This window comes from Cyrtonyx montezumae, unplaced genomic scaffold (assembly GCF_038088225.1).
Source record: "Cyrtonyx montezumae isolate F1298 unplaced genomic scaffold, pur_monq_1.0 scaffold_7, whole genome shotgun sequence".
In the NCBI taxonomy this organism is placed as follows: Eukaryota; Metazoa; Chordata; class Aves; order Galliformes; family Odontophoridae; genus Cyrtonyx; species Cyrtonyx montezumae.
The window spans coordinates 25,603,946-25,621,298 of record NW_027072078.1 but is presented as its reverse complement, the minus strand read 5'-3'; the positions used below and the strand labels follow the sequence as shown (position 1 = coordinate 25,621,298).

The following is a 17,353-nucleotide window of genomic DNA, read 5'->3' as shown; positions in this document are numbered from 1 at the left end:
GAAACCACAGGAGCAATCTGTTTATTCACTTTATGTGCAGACTACCACATCCCTCATTTCCAGATGGAACAGCTAAACCTGTGCACTTAAGGGTTCAGCTGAAGTTTATTGGTGTCTTGAAAATTCAGAGGGAAATCAAGTTCTTCATCTCATTTGGTATTTTTAAAACTTACTTCGCTCTAGCAGGAGTAGAAGATGAAAAACACAGGAAGTCTTCCCAAGCAAAACTCCAGAGAGGGGAAAAAAGAGAGTTCTGGTTTGCTATAAATCTTTCAACCCTTACAAAAATCAAAACTTCTCACTCCAGTTTTGAATACTTAAATTTCCTATCACATACGTAAAACCCTTTTTTTTTTTTATTTTGAAATGGAAAAGTCATTTCAAAATGGTAAAACACAAAATTTCTATCCTGAAAGAATGAATAGAGCAGAACATGTTGTCCTTATCAGAAGGCTTCTTACAGTTTTCTTTTTCTAAATTAGTTTCCCTTGAAGGCAGCACAAGGGAATGTCTGAGCCTTAGCATTTGATAAATTTGTTGGAGAGGTGTAGTCTGACTGATGGAGAATAGGCACAGGCCCACACAACCATAAGCAATTCAGGTTTTTTTCTCTGTAAATGAGATGTGATGGTAAGTTTGGGATATTATGTGCCTGACTGGGATGCTGAGATTCATTAGCTGAAGTCTATAAAACACTCTGAAGATAAGTGGTACATATTATCATCCTGTAATTAGGTGGTAATTGAAAGATGCTGGATAAACATTATTAATCATTAATATTCAGAGAAGTAGCACTTCTGAAAATGCTGCTGTAGCACCTGTTACAATCCTTTTGGGGGAACTATTCACACTGCAATCTGAGATGCCCACATTCTGGTACACACAGCACATCCCCAGAACATGTGTGCTGCACTGCCAGTCTGCTGCCAGCCAGAGTTGTGGTGACCAGGAAGGATGGTGACCAACTCTCATTGCTGTTCCCCCTTCTGCAGCATTCTCTAAATCTTGGTAGCACAGGATGGACACACCTGCAGAAGGATCTGCTTTGAAAAAGCATGAAATGTCATCCAACCATAAGATTCACCATGTCAGCATCATATAGCTGATCTGGAAAAAGGCCAAGCCTTCTCCACATTTTAAAATTAACAGTTTGGTCTGTTTTATTTATTCATTAAATGCTGACTACACATTGGGACATTGCAAAAGGCAAACACCAAACTGCCCTACAGAGCTTCCCTGAGCAAAGCTGAGTGGCCATCCCTTATCCAATCCCATAGGTGCCTTTTCTGACAGACCATTAGTTGAACGTCCCTATTCAGCACCTCCGCTGATGGTGATTTCCATCTTCCAAAGGTCCCAGTCTATTTCAGTAGATGTATTTCTGGATACTTTTTTTTCTTACATTCAATCCTAAATAATACTGGATTTAAGTCTGCTCATCACAAATCCACTTATTTTTTCCTCATAGCAGTGGTCTTATACAACTTATGATATGCACACAAACTGCTGAAAGTAGTACATTCTGACCCATTTCACTTCTTTGGGTGCTACCTTATCCCTGATTTAGCTACTGGTTTGCATAATGGGAATTTGAGATTGGTGCATTATACAACATGTAGGCCAGTGCTAAGTCCTTGTGACAAAGAACAAGGACATTAAGAAAGTGGATTGCAGTCCACAGGATCCAATATAGAAAAAAAAAACATTTTTCCAGCTCTTCAGAACTTAGTACTCTGGAATATCTAGAAAATATTCTGACCACATTTGGTACTAGAACTACCTTCACAAGACAAGAATTTTCTGCAGTTCTTTCTCAACAACAGACTGGTCCCTGATTTGAGAGAAAATCCCCAACCAGATAGGATTGCAGTACAGTCTTTCTTTCTGTCTGTTATATCGTGTTGGATTGTGTTATAATTGCATTTGTTAAGCTGGTTCAGAAATGAGTATCTTTCTATGCTATACTATACAGAATCTGCCAACTCCTCTAGTGCCCAATTAATACCTGAATTATTTGATGCAATTATAACCTACTCTTCTTGATATCAATAATGTCCTGTCATCATTTTCCTTTTCTGAAGCATCCTGATTCTTTCAGGTCTGGTGCAAACCATCCTACCTCATATCTTCTCCTAGCAATCATTCCTATATAATTCCCTAGCAAACAGGCTCTAGTATAACAGAATCTAAAAACATGAACACCCTCCTAATATACCCAGACATTGGCAGAGTTTAGAAAAGAAAAGAAATCTTACATGTTCCTCTTCAAACTGGTCCCCACCAAACGCAGAGACACAGGGCTTGATACCTCCTGTTCCAAGGGCGATCAAAAACAGACCAACCATAGACAGGACCCTTCATGCAAGAAGAAAAACAATACCATTGCAGAACCCTTCCACTGCTTAGGAGAACATTTTAGTGTAACCCAACCATAACTCCTCTAGTATCGCAGTCTCTTGCACATTGACAGGGATGATGAGCCAGGCAACTGCAAATATATATATATATATCCTCATTTCTGCATTCAGCATCAGACAATTAAACAGTGTTTGTCAGTTTCTTGCTGTTCTGAGGCCCACTGAGTAGAGCAGACATCAAAGATCCAAGGGACTATTTTTCACTTGTCTGAGAACAAAAGGCTGCAGAAATCAATAGGAAAATTAAAACAAAACAAAAAAGCCTTTGCATATAAGACTTCCATTCTGGCTATGTGAAGAAATTATTTTTGAATTGGGCTCTTGGGTGCTTTCCACCTCCCAGCACTCCTCAAAGTCCCACTGTTGGTCCAACAGACTATTGATTCGTTCTGTGTGGAACAGGAATATCAGGACTGGCAATATCTGGGACAAAAGAAATTTGCTTCATAAACCAGATGTACTCCTGCCTGTATGCACATGTTTTCAATGCCAGGATCACCTAGGTAAAAGCAGCATGGTGGTTTCAGAGATGCCAGCTGGAAAACTACTCTGATATTCCCATCAGTACAGAACCTAGAGGGCAAGAAGGGTAGTACCCTGCAAGTAACACAGATCGTTCCTCTGTCACATGTCAGAAAAATACCAATTTAGGATTCTGTGTTCCTGTGTACACAAGGGGACCTCACTGAATTGCATAGCTATGGCAATGAGAAAATGAGGGAGAAAGGAGCTGGTACAAGCAATTGGGTGGAAGAGATCAAACTCCAATAGTATAATGTAGAGAGAGGCACGATCAGAAGCCCCTGTGTCAAAGGGCTCAGTCTTGGTGATGGCACCGAGCTCCTCCTGGTGCATTCACACCATAGACTTTCCCTCCAAAATGTTGTCCTGATGGAAGTGAAACAAGAGACAGCCCTGGATAAACCACTTACCTTTGCAACCTACAAAAGCATTACAGCTTCAGCAGCTACTTACACATGAACTGCCTGGTTGCCTAGGGATGGAATTGCACCGACTGACTTTATCAGATGGCCGACCACATACACAACGGAGAGGTAGATGATTGTCCTGTGAGCAAGGCAAACAGCAGTGACTGAAGGTGCTGGGCGATGTACAATCTGACAACAGAGTGTGCCTGTGCTTCCTGATATGGAAGGTCTATTTGGCAGATGAACAAGGAATAGTTTTGACCATAGTTTTTACTGCTGTAACTTTCACATGAGCATTTAGCACACTGGAAAAAGGAGATAGACAAACGGGTTGGGATTAGAGAAGCATAGATGCTACATTCTTTGGGGAGATTGCTGGGCAAAATAAGCTAAATATTCCACACTGCAAATAGGTAAGTACTCTTCAGGCCCAATGCAGTTTCCAGACTACTAATAGCAGTTTGTAGCATGCACTTAACTGTGCTGGAAGGAATCTGAAGGGACTTGCTGCTCACTTTCAACCCACCTGATTACTACATCCAAATTAGGAGTGTGGTTTTCCTGTTACAAGACTGAATTGAATCTCAAGCACCTCAGGAGGACTGAGCTCATCTATCTGCTTCCCACATCTTGGTGAGTGCGAGCAGGAAATCTGACCAGGAGGGTCAGGCTTTTGAGTGTATTACACTGCTTCATCACCTTCAAGATTAACACATTTATGTGTACACAAAACACTCACAGAGAGAATGGAGGACTTGTTAGGAAAGCAACACTCGAAGAAGCCCTATGAGTGCCTCAAATCTGTTATCCTGTCCTTAGTATCAGTTCAGCTATTGCAGCAAAAGCCACCATGTATAAAGACCGGGGGATTATTCCAGGGAAAAAAATCTCTTGCCTAAGGCACAAAGGTTTGCATAATGCTTTATTTTTTCCACAGCATCACACTGCAAGATGGATATCCTCAAATAGCAATGAACATTCCCAGGCAACCTCAAATAAGGAAGTTAAAAAATATACATATTTGTCTGTGTATGCGCATGTAGGCTTTTTCATTCAACAGTACAAAAGAATGACTGAAATAAAGCACAAAGAGAGATCAATATTCCTTCTCTTCTTTAAGAGCTTTCTGCTAAAAAGGCAAATTGCAGCCATTTTTTCTTCATGTAGAGACTCACACTGCCAGATGTGCTTAGACCTATAGGGAAGGGATCAGCTGCACTTCATCACTGACAGCAAGACTCCTCAGGCAGTGAGCAGACAGTGCCAAGGAAAGAATGTCCTGTGTACAGCTGCTCACCACCACTCTGGGACAGATGGTGGCCCTGCCCTGCAAATCATCAGCCTAAGGGAGGACTTCCTAATTTTGTCAGAGTTTAACTGGTTTTGTACTAAGGGAGACTATTTGATTGAACCCAGCTTACTCTGGGATAAAAATGGGTAAAAACAGGTATGTTCACACATTCCTTATGCTGAGAAAGCATAAGTGAATATAGTTAATGACATTTCATTTGAAACTGCTAGATCCAGAGGATGATACTGCTTCCTTACTATCTTTGAATCTTTCTCAGCAACAGAATTTGGCAAGCTGAGGGTTAGCCACCTTACATCTTAGTTTCCTCAAGGTGCGTGGGGAAGGAGGGTGGAGGAACATCATGCTCTGTGATTTTTATTCATTTGAATTGCATTGTCTATTGGTCACTGAGCAAAAGAGGACCATGCAACAACACGAGCAAATGTATCAGCTGTTCATCCATTAAACAGAAAGAAGTTGACCTTCACAAGTGTGTCTTTGCTGCACCCTGAGCTAGTCAAAATCAGAAGCACAGGCAGCACTGAACTTTGTGCAGGCTGTACAGCCTTGATGGATCCTGTCTGAATTAGAGAAATGTCTACTTACTTGTATTTCCCCAGCCACGAGTCTGCCATGATGGCTCCAATGACAGGTGTGAAATAACAGAGAGCAGAAAAGGCATGGTACACAGCAGTGGAGAGATTCTCATCCCAGTGAAAAAAGCTTATGAAATACAGCGTCAGGACAGCTAAAAGGAAGCAAGCAAACCGTATCAGATAATTGATGTGCATCTCTGTGGGTAAGCAGGAAGCTACATCACAGTGACAAGGAAAACAGGGATTTGCGTACCAACTATGAGCACTCTTGTGGAAAAATCTGCGCTTTCAGATCTATTCCTCATAATCTCAGACACAGGAGAAGCTCAAATGAGGTATGTGAGTATCAGGCTTTCCTTGCTCATAAACATTCATGCTTAGCTGAAAAATATATTTTCTAGCTTATCACACCCTAACCTGTAGTTTTGCTGATGCTTATTTTCTATTTGCAAATAAGGTCCTGTATGATTCAATTCTCAGACACAGTGAGCACACACAACAGAAAGACATCACACACAGGTTTGAGACTGAGAATAACATGAAAATTTAGATTGGAAGTGACATCGGAGGTCTCAAGCCCCCATTTCTGTTTAAAGCACATATAGCTTCAACATTAGGGCACACTGTTCATGCCTACACCCCAAAATACCAATTTACTTTGAAAGACAAATGAAACTACATCTGGCAGAACTCTGGAACACCAGGCCATCATCTACAGAAACCCAAGGATGGGAAAGTCACTTCCCACGGGCCACATACCTCTCATGCCATAGTAGGAGAAGCGCTCACAGAACTCGTTCACCACAATGAAGGCAATGCTCAGGGGGTAGTTGGAGCCACAGAGTTTCTGCAGGTAACAAAGCAGAACATATCAGCTTAGTGACAGCCTTCACCCCAGCAACACCCACACAGCACCTGGGCAGCAGAGTCCAGTCTGAATGAAACCCAGGTGCTCACTCCTGCCTGGCTAGCCTGAGGGTTGGACTCAAAGGAGAGAAGAGACCTCACATCTGTCTTGTTCCCTGTGAACCCACATGGCAGGCATGGACCCAGCAAAGAATAGCATGAGGACTCCTGGGCTGCCAGCAGTCAACATCTGCCACTCTCACAGCTCTAGAAACTCCTTTGGCAATGTTCTACTACCTTTCCACTGCAACATAACACCCCACTGAGATGCAAAAAACACCACTAGATGCATTTTTAACTACACTCCATGCAGAGCTACTGCTCTCCCCTGAAACTTTTACCTCTCCCAGCACCTAGACAGCTCTCTGCTTCCACTTAGAGCTCTTCTACCTCTGTGTCAACTGCCTTCAATCTCTGCACCTCAATTGCACCAAACTTCACCACTGCATTCACTGCAGCAGAGCGTCAGCCAGAGCAGCTATTTCATATCCCAGGAATGCTGACAGAGCTACGGATAACTCAATTTATTAAACAAGAATCAAAAGAGCCATGCGCTTCTCAAACCTATCTGAGCCTGGCTACTCTTTTATTGACTCCAACTTCACTGCAGCTAAAATCAGCAGTTTCCAAGTGAAATATAAGGCATCTGAATAGCCAGGTCTTAACATGACCTTGTGTGGGCCCCCGTCCCTCTGCTACTCAAGGTGGTCCCAGCTAAGCAGCTGGGAGCTAATCAGAGCTGCTGGAAGCTGCTTATCTCCACTGCTTCCCAGCAGGGACAGCAGGATTTCTCAGCTCTGCCAATTAGTGGGAGAGACAGGATGGCCGTGCACGGGGTCAGGGATGGGGGTGTAATGTTGTCATCTGCATTTATGTATGTTTTAAACAGCCATGGTCTGGGCCAGTGGAGTGAGATGAACTCTTCATATGCATTTCTGTATTTTGTGTCACAAAATAATTCCTGTATTACTTCCCAGAGTCTCAACTGCAAATACAGATGAGAAGATAGATACATTTATTGAGGTTTATTCCACCATGAGACTTGAGCTTATTTGGATTCCCAAAGCAATGCCATCTAGGTTGGATGACTAGCTAATCATGCTGCCTTGCTCAAGATTATACAAGGACCACAGAAGAGAAGAAACTGCCTGCTAAATAAAATAAAAACAAAACAAAAAATAACTACAACACCATTACCAAGCCCATTTCCATTACCTAACCCAGCATGTGTGATATTTTTGTGATTTTTGAAAGATTTTCCTCTCACCATTTATGGACTGCATTGTTATTAGGAAACCCTTAGACTCTTTGGTTTACTTGAATAAATATGTAATTATCCATTTGATTTATAGTTTACAGTGAAGCGGTCATGCTCAGTACATGGCTTCCAAGACAGAGTGGGCTCCCTTGGAAACTGCACTAAGGATTTCTGCTTTTAGACCAGCCTGAAAAATGGCAGCATGTATAAGCTGCAAATGCACACACACACAATGCTCTTCTCTAACAAGTTCTTAATAATATAGGGGAAAAGCTATAGGAGGGAAATAATGCTTTCTCTGGTTACTTGGTGGCATTTTTTGAACTTGGAAATAAATGACATAACAGGAATAATTTTCTTCCTGTCTTTCCCAGACATCACTATCAGTACTCTTGATATTTAATAACATTTGATGCAGATACAGAGTAAGACTCGACAAAGCCAAGGCAGCCAGGTGTTAGGAATGCTGCTGCCTGAACAGACCGCTCAGTGCCCAAGCCCTGAAGGATCTAGCTGCATCAGTGGGAAGTACCACATGCAACACCAGGACCTGGAGTTACAAAAACCCTGGCAGTGGCCCAACTCAGCTACTGGGATGGGATGGGCACCTCCAACAGATGACTGTGGACAAACAGGGGAAGAAGAACAGGAGGAGGGACTTTACAGCTAAACCTGCCCCCAGCGCCTGAGCCAGCACCTTAAATAACTGCTTACAAATGCAGAGCAAGGGACTTACAAGCAGAGACACTTTCATCTGGCCTGTATGCCACGAGTCAGCATCTGCACGCACAGGAACTCCCAGGTGCTTTCTCTGCTGTTATCACTGACCTGCGTGGGGCATGCCTGGACATCCAGAAGTGGGCAGCTTTCATCCATAGGAAGAGCCAGCTACAGTATGCTCACTTTTGCAAAGGAGAACCTTGCTCAGCAGAAAGCACCAGCAAAAGCAAAGAGGCTAAGCCTGGATTCACGAGCACAGAGCTACACTGCTGTGCTTAGCTAACCACTGTAAGCCAGGGATGTGTGGGATTATGGAGCTCTTAGAAATACTGTGGAAGTTGATAGAGTGTGCCTTCAATTAAAAAAAGAAAAAAAAAGGTCATTTAAACTGCCAGTGGCAGAGTAGTAGTTTGCTTTCACTTCTCCCTCTTGCTGATTATCTGCGAAACTGGAGTAAGGTTAGTATGTCACAGGAGTTCTGTATAACCAATAGTTAATGTCTGCACAGTAGTTAGAACAGTGAGCTAAATTTTTGGCTTGCTAATGATAGAATTGTCTGCAAGAGCAACTATTACCACACTGTCCTGTGAATCAAAGCAGGTGCACAACAAGCCCCTTTCTCACCAAAGCCAATATAGTGTACAGCATTTTAGTGTCAAGCCCTCAGCTGGAACTAGCCTGAAAACCTACACAAACGTGAGAGCTGCAAGGTAAGAACCACTGAATCTGGTTTAACTCACAGTCAAGGATACAAGGCTGAGGCTCTGGCATGCACATCAGTGGCCTGTCCTCAGTTCCCATCCTTCCTTCTGTTTTGCAGCACCTCGGGACCCTTCCATCAAAGGAAGCAATGCACAGCTCAGCTCCCTCCTATCCATGCATGACAGCCCCTTGCACTTCACAGGAGGAAGTCCTTTCCCACAAGGAAAAGAGCATTCAGGAAAAAAGGCAGCAATGAAAACCCATACTCTTTTTTTCTCCAAGGATGCAAACAGTTCATTTTTTATTTCTTTTTCCCCACTTTAAGCTCCCCTTTCTTAACTTAATCAGGTTAGTGGAGGGATTTTTGCCTGGAGATGTTAATGCTTATTTCAACCCTCTGCAAGAAAGGGTGTTTGTCTCTAGCCAGAGCACAAAAGAGGAAAGAACAGAGAGATCTTGCAATGTTTAGAGCAAGCTGAGCAGAAAGCAAAGCAAAGGAAATCAGCTGTAACACTCACCGGAGATTTTTTCTGAACGGTGAAATCTCCTTTGGGGGGATCATCTCCTGCAGAAATAAAAGTGAACAAACTTTCCTTGGATTCGTTTCTCTGAAAAGTGTTCATCTCCCCTCTCGCCTCGTCTCCCACCATGCTCTGTGGCCGTGGTGAGTTGACTGGGAAGATTTCCAACCTCAGGCATGAAGTTTGATTCAGTTTGAGTTAACCCTAATTGAGCACATTTCTGTGGCCAGGGCAGAAAGAGGAGGGAGATGCCATGAGGAAAGACAACAGCAGAGTTCAGGAAGAGCTGGAGAGCACAGCCTAAACCCTATGCAGGTTGGGGCTGTGAGCACTTCGTGGCACGGATCTCCTGTTTGCTTGGCATGCTCCCAGCTATTGTACATGCATCAGTCCAGCACAGCCCTATATTCTTCACAGATGTGAGCTGAATAAAAATCCAGGGTCCCAGAGACCTCTAGAGACTGCTGATTTGGGAGCAAAGCATCAATCTCTCCTCGATTGTGTAATGTCAGGTTTATTCTGCATGAGTCTTGTTCCATTGAAAAAAAAAAAAATAACATGTAACCCCAAGTTATAACCACTGAAACATCACACCAAACCCTTGGACACTAGACATCATGGATGCCCTCACTGTGTTAAGTCATTTCTTTGCTGTCCCAGGACCAGAGTACACTTCCACACCAATTCCCTGGAACATCCTTGCCTTTTCCTATGGGGCAGTCTAACCCTGATGGCACAGATAGCACCCAGAAGCAGCCTCAAACCCCTTGGTACAAGAGTCTCCATAAACTCATCCCCAGCTCCAGCACCAAGTTGCTGTTAGTGCTTATATAATGGAGCCAGGTTTGCAGTTGACAAACCAGGAAAGAAGCATCTGTCCACACTACAGATCCTTGGTTTGGCTTCAGTTCTTGCTAACAGGACATAGGGAACATCTTTGTTACATTCGTTTCACAGGCAAGAATGACTTTAAAGTACATTCAAAGCCAATGACCTTGTGCAAGTTGATCCTGTCTCCTGCACACCAGTCCAGCATATACTCCTGCCAATCTGACCCTGCAGTAAAGGCAGCAGGAGCATTTCCAAGCCAGCTGTTGGTCTCTCTTACTTGCCAAAGCATCTCCAGACAAGCCCCAGTAGGAGCCTGCTGCGTCTGCCACGCACAGGTGAGCAAGGCAAACACAGCAAAGTTCATTAAAGAATTACACAAAAGCAAGACAGAATAGATTTCAGCACTCCTTGTGCAGGGCTCCCATGCTGATGCAGTGTGATACCTTAATATTATCTTTAACATCCTGCAGCTATGCTTCCCATGTGCATACACAGTCCTGTGCTTTACACTGGCTAAATGATTTTTCTAATACTAGCATGAAAAAATGTGTCAGTCAGTGGAATTAACATGCTGCTTGTCAAATACAGTGCAGAGATGCTTAGGCCATTATCTTCTGGAAGGTTTTCTCAGACAGAAAGGGGAAAAAAAGAATAAAAATGTCTGGTAATAAATGGTAAGTCACAGCAAACAGTGAGAATGAGTTAAGGAGAATATATCTGCAAGCAACTCAGATACAAGTTGAATAAAACTTGATAGGAGACCTGTGTGGCTGGGATGAGAATTGGGAAGGAATTGTACCACAAATGGAAATAAGGTGACACTTCTGAAGATGAGTATAAACAAACAGATCGCGCATGGAGCAATAGAGGCTGAAAAGCTAAGGCACAAAATGAATTATAGCTAGCAGGGGACACAAAAGGCAATAAGAAAAGGTGTTAGAAATGCTGTAAATATTGGAAAAACAGGAAGGAAAAATGAAAGTCTTATTGAAACTAGAAAACGAGCAAACAAAGTCCGATCAAGAGAAGCCAGAAACGTTGCTTTCTTTTTGTATGTCCACTAAAAGAAAAAAAAAAGCCATAGTATACAATATTTGGATGCTTCAGTTATACTCAAACCATTACAGCCTGATCAAGTTCACTTTCAAGTTGTGGATGCATTTTTTGAACCACCTTCCTTGTGAGGGACAGGGGTAGGACAAGCTTCACCACTGTCTTTAAAAAGACAGGTGAGGCTTTGTGTGAAATATCCATCCAGTGGGCAATGGGAAATCCCTCTCAGGGTAAATCACAATACTTTTCCAGCAAACTGAGAGGGTAAAAAAAACATGCAGGTTCCCAACTTCTCAATGTGCAAAGAAAACATGAGCACAGCCAGCAGGCTGCTTGCACTTGTGTCCAAAGCTGGGATGAAGAATAGGGAATGAATTCAAAACTTCTATGTGGGAGAAACTATCTCGTTGCTCCGAAATGAATAAGATGAAATTCAGGAAAGACTGCCAAATGCCACTCCAAGGAAAAAAGCCACAGAGATCAACTGTTTTCCACTTTCATCACCAATAAGATTAGAAAAATAACTGACTTCAGAAAGATCTGGGGACTCTTTTGACCAAATTTCCCTTTTGCAAGGACATGGGAGCACTGGGAGAGAGGTGGTGTGGCTGAGGCTGTAAAGTTTAGGCAACCCCTGATGTCTGATATTTAAGAACATACTAGGGACTGATTCAATACATCAGGTCCCATCCCAGAGCAGGCAGATGTATGAGATGCCCTTCTTAGGCTTGCTTTCCCAAATTCCTATGAAAAACCAGTTCTAAGCAACTTCAGCTGGCAAGCATGAAAGCAAGGACTGCTTTCTGTAAGATTTCCTTTTTTTCCTGCATTGTCCTTCCTGCAAGTGGCCAGCCTGTAAGATGATCGATGCTTAAACATAATACTCAGCTACCAGATGCCTTGCATAGCCACAAGTTTCCATGAATACATTATTTTACAACTTTCAGTCCATCATTTACATTTTTCAGATCCCTAAATCCACAGAAGGACTATCTGCATTTTTCTTCTGCATTTACAATTCTTGGATTCTCACTGTTCTATGCTGCAGTACTGTACACATTAATCTGTACATTTATCTCATGCATTCATCTTGTGGTACAATCCCATCTTGATTTTCAGCTCAGCCACACTGGTCTCTTTCTAATGAGTCTTATTTTGAATTCACCCACACCAGTCATACATTTATAGTATTATCCTATCTTCCTTTCTTTCCTCTTTCTTTTCCTAATAAAGTTACACGCATGCCAGCAACACTTCAGGCCACAGTCTGCCCTTGGATGGACAAGATAACCTCTCCAGTTCACTCCTGGATTCCTTTATCCAATTGTTCCATTATAGAAAAGAGCATTTCTTATCTTATTTAGATAGATCAAGACTGGTTCCCAATCACCTGCATACTGATCTCAAAGTCCAAAATAATTTAAAAACACAAAGGTATTACTCGACCAACTAACAAAAGATGCCAGAAGTCTTCAGTCCTGTCTCCCTGTTCTATTCACTAGCCCTTACAGACTCAAACTTGTAAAGGAATGTCAGTCAACAACACTACAATATAAATTCCTAACCTGTCTTTAAGTGCAAGTTATCTGGTCACTAGTCAACCTCTCCAAGTCAGGGAAACTTCTCATCCCTCCTGGTGCCTTTTTGTCTTCAGTTTAGCAAAAGGAATGTTAAGAAATGCTCTCACCAGCTTGGGCTTCCTTCACAGTTTGCAGCATGCTGTCCTCCGCTGCCATTCCCTCTGCTCTAGGTGCATCAGATGAACACAGCTTTTCTGTCCTCGAAGACAAACTTTGTTGAGTGGTCCTGGCTCTCTCTCAGTCTGTTAATGGTTCACTTCACAGCAGCAGTCCTTTGGTCACCAATAAAATAGTTAAACTTTCAATTATTTTTGATCTTGAAGCCAAACTGAAGTATTTCTGCTCATCTCCAAAACATCACAGGGAATCCACCTTTGTCCTTGGGTACAGCCTCTAACTGAGGCTGCATGGCATCCTTTGTGAGTGTTCACAAGCAACCACGTTGTGCTGCAGCTACATATCTTTCAATAAAGTGACTTCTACTAGGCAAGAACAGGGACTGGACCTGTGACAAGACAGGACCTATAGCTGGCAATAAAACCAGACAGACTTCTGAGGCTGTACACCAGCTATGGAGCTGGCCATAACTATGCACATCTGTTAGCAGTTAAGACTGTGAGAAGACACAAAGTTTCACCACTGGCTTCAGTTTCTGGTTCCTCACATGTCACATGGGAATGCAGACATAACGTGGCTCTCCAGTAGCATGAGCCACTTCTCTAAGTTCAGCAATAAAGGAGAGCTTCCCTAGCCACATGGCATGGTCCTGAAGCCACCCACGTCCCTCTTTCCCATTTCACTACACTGAAATCCTAGTCCCATCTGCTCCATGGCCCCACATCTCTCACCATCATCTCAATACACCAAGTACAGTCAAGGCTATAAACAGATACGCAGTTCCTAACAAACTCTGCTATCAGCCAAACCAAGCCTGACCCAGGAGAACTGGGCAAAAGGACTAGAAAGGTGTATGATGAAACCCTTAGACATGACTGAACATTACACATGCAGCAATAGCTGCTTTTATGTACTACAGTGAGTGGCCTAAGATGACTGCAGATCAAATTCCAAAATGAAAAGGAAGGACAGCACATTGGCTCATGAAAAGACGATGTCTAATTGTAAGTGAAATGAAGATTGAAGCAAAACTTTAATTGTGGCTATGAAAGAGCAGGCTTTTCACATGAGATAGGTAAAAGTAAATGTAGATGGTAAGATGGATTTAAATCCAGAGTGTGCAACGTGCGGCCAAAATCTAGGGAATGTTAGTCAAATTCTGAGTAGATGTACAAAGTACAGCATGGCAAAGACAGCAATATTAGACTCTGGGCAAGCACTGCAGAAAATGAGCAGAAAGGAAGAATGAGCACTACAGGTCATATAGAGAAATAGAGATGAAAAGACAGAATTGTAAAAAGCTTTACTTGGTAATGCTTGTGGCTTCTGTTACAAGATTGGTGGGAGGGGAAACACATCAGGAAAGGGCTTTCCCTTCCAAAATACTTTTAAAAAGACTGTTATAGCATGTAAAAATTAGGATATTCCTCTTCACTTAGAGGGAATATTCAAGCAAAACACAGAAATAAAGAAAACCCAGCACAGAGTACAGCCATAAATGTAAATTATTTCTAGGCTCTCAGGATGGAAGCATCACAAGATCACTGCAAAAATTGGAAGCTGGCTCCAGAACAAGACTTGTAGTCTTTTGGAACAGAGCATGATAACAGTAAGTGCCAAGGAAGGATATACATTACACAGAAAACCAGGAATAATTTAACTATTCAAGCTGTCAGTTCAGAGAGAGCCTAAGTGATCTCTTGAATCCCTTTCCAACTATTTTCCTTTCGTGATTCCAAATTGTATTTGACATTGTGAGACACTGTGCCCTGACTCTGAGATGACTGGTTTCAATAGGTTCAAGACAAAGGAAATGGACACTGAGGTGACCCAGGCAATGTGGACCCACTGGCATATGTCCAATCCCTGGGACATTTGTATTCTCTGTCCTTCCTGCTTGGCCTTCATCTCCCTCTTCAGCTATTTAAAGCATTTTAAGAATGCAGCTCATGTCTTAGAGGCAGTCCCTTATTAAAACAATACCTAGTTTTATTGTTCACATGGGTATGTAAAGTCTGGGGGAAAAAAAATAAATAATTCAAGAGAAGGAGAACCAAGATAGGCATTAAATGGAACATGACCTCACTTTCTAACATCCTACTCAGAGTTTTTCAACTTGCAAGGGTGTAAGTGCTAAATTCTGAATAGCTTTCTTAATGCCCCTAATAAACAAGATGTGCTAGTCTCTCACACACCCACCACCACAGCTGACTGGCTCTAGCATAACTCTGTCTCTTTGGTTAAAGTCTGGTACTAGAAAAACCTGCAGGTTTACCCAGTCCACTTGCCTGAGCTGGATCATCCATCCCCTTCATGGAGTGAGAAGGTGGGAGGTCACTTCAGGTGGAAAAAAGATGGATGTGGCATGGCAGAACTTTGGAAAAGCACTTGATGGCTGTTGGGTGAACATTTTCTCCCTGGTGGTATTGGTGGCAGGTTCTTAGTGCTGTAGGACTCAGAGCATTTCACTGAGCAGATGTCACAGTTTCCTCTTCAGAGATGAGAAAAAGAGGGGAAAAACATCCTGATGAAGGTAGACTCCTCTGAAAGCTCATGCATGCCAGCTCAGCAGTCTATCCATCAAGCTGCCTTGTGTTTAGTATTATCACAGCAAAGTCTGAAAAACAATTGCATCCAGCATCTCAGCCATCTGTAGTCTATTCCAGCCTTGGGAACAGCTCTTTTCACACTGACCTGGTTGCAAGTCCCACACCGTCTTCTATCCCATTCCATGCAAACAGCTGCTTTTACTCACTTAAGTACTTATGAACTTATGAACTTATGTTTACTCTTGTTCCTCCTTCAGCAGGAGATGCAGGAATCCTGCAACTCCTCCATCCCTCACAGCCAGCTCTCAGGGATGCCCAGCACTGGGAGTCTGTTGGACAGCAAAGGAGGGTTCAAAGCTCCTGGATGTGGAATCAGGATGCTGGGGTTCAGTTCTTATTCTGCTACACATCAGGCACCTTGAGCAAATCTTTCAGGTTTCCTAGCCTTAGCTCCACTGGCCATAAAATGAGAGACAAGCAGAACTAATCTCCCATATATACAGAGGGAACACTTTCATTCATTAATCTGGCCATACAACCAGAAGAATCCCAGGGCAGGCACTAATTGCAGTTTTTCCAGTTTTGTTTTTCATGCACCCACAACAGACAGCTTGATTGTTTTTTTCTTTCCAAGCTTCTCTGTGTCAGGAGACATAATGCACTGCACAACTTCAAGTCTTTGTCATCACAGAGAGAGTATTCTCACAATTTCTCAGCACAGTGGATTTTTTTTTTTACTAGAGCTTAAGTTAGATTGCTGTTGTGTAATCAGTGTTTCATAAGGGCAAGCTGCCAGGTCAGGGAACATGTAAATCCCTAAAATATCTCTGTCCTGATAGAAATCCTACTGATCTAATCCAGAGAGATCCCAGCTCTGCATCAGTGGCCCCTCCCAGATGCAAGCACAGATAGATATGTCACAGCCTTCTGCATTCTAAGGACTGTCATTTCTGCAGGATTTTAATCAGATCCTCCTGGACCAGCTCCTTCAATTGCCACACCCAGGGCCAGGCAGGTCAGGGGCTCATCCAAGATTCATTAACTCTGGTTCCCTGCATTTTCATAATGAGCTTGCAATGCCATCCATTCTTTTCTGCCTCCCCTAACAGTGACCACAGGAATCACTTTGTTGGATGGAGAGAGCCAGCAGCTCCAGCAGGAGGAGCATCCGTGTGGGTTTTCCCAGGATCAAATCCCAGAGGGAAAGACATAGTTACTTTTCCCCCTTAAAAAATTTTAAAAAATAAAAAAACCTAAGCACACAGCCTGAACTGACAGTCTGTAGCACAACTTATTTTGCCCTGGCTATGCTATGCCCAGAAACATCTGCTCTCCACTTGGGGAAAATCCCCTCTGATTGCAGGGGAGAAAGATTATACTCACGTAATAGGAGTTCACAAGCTCCCCTTCCTTATGCAAACAGAATCCCTGAAGAAAGGCATGCTTTTCACATGGGCACAAGGCACTACAGAGCAGAGCTGAAGCTTCAGGAAAGCAGCTGGATGCACACCCCAGCAGCAGCCAATGGTACACAGCGTATCTCCTGCACCCACAGCCTGGGTGCTGCAAGCCACTGGAGCTGGGCAAATGCAGGTTCAGCACAAGTTCTGCTCCAGCAGCAGGAGATCTGATGAAGCCATATGAGGCCACCTTCACTCTTCAGGCTACTATAATCACCTACAGGACCCTCTGCTTTCCCAACCTGTTTCTCAGTTCTTCACACATCAAGGGTACAAACCCTCCACAGATTTATTATATCTTCCTGTGGTGTACTGTTAGATACTGATTGGGTCCTTTACATTAATTACTCACCAGCAGCCACTCCCACCTGCATCAGAGTGGAGCAAAATGCCCACACCTGGCAGCTCCAACTGATGATACAG

General features: G+C 43.0%; 1 protein-coding gene across 2 annotated transcripts in view; it reads right to left on the bottom strand.

Moving 5' to 3' along the window:
• The window catches only part of SLC15A2 (solute carrier family 15 member 2), a 39,451-nt gene extending 26,457 nt beyond the window's left edge, over positions 1–12,994 (bottom strand). Inside the window, exons 1-6 of one of the 2 annotated variants that reach the window (XM_065751182.1) lie at positions 12,912–12,994; positions 9,338–9,384; positions 5,993–6,080; positions 5,244–5,385; positions 3,393–3,485; positions 2,256–2,355 (exon numbers count right to left, since the gene is read on the bottom strand). In XM_065751182.1, coding sequence (XP_065607254.1) covers positions 2,256–2,355; positions 3,393–3,485; positions 5,244–5,385; positions 5,993–6,080; positions 9,338–9,384; positions 12,912–12,960 — 519 coding nt within the window. In that variant the 5' untranslated portion in view covers positions 12,961–12,994. Of the gene's footprint in view, positions 1–2,255; positions 2,356–3,392; positions 3,486–5,243; positions 5,386–5,992; positions 6,081–9,337; positions 9,470–12,911 lie in introns of those variants that run through there. The other variant, XM_065751181.1, reaches the window with a different exon arrangement.
• Between the last annotated feature and the right edge of the window lie 4,359 nt (positions 12,995–17,353).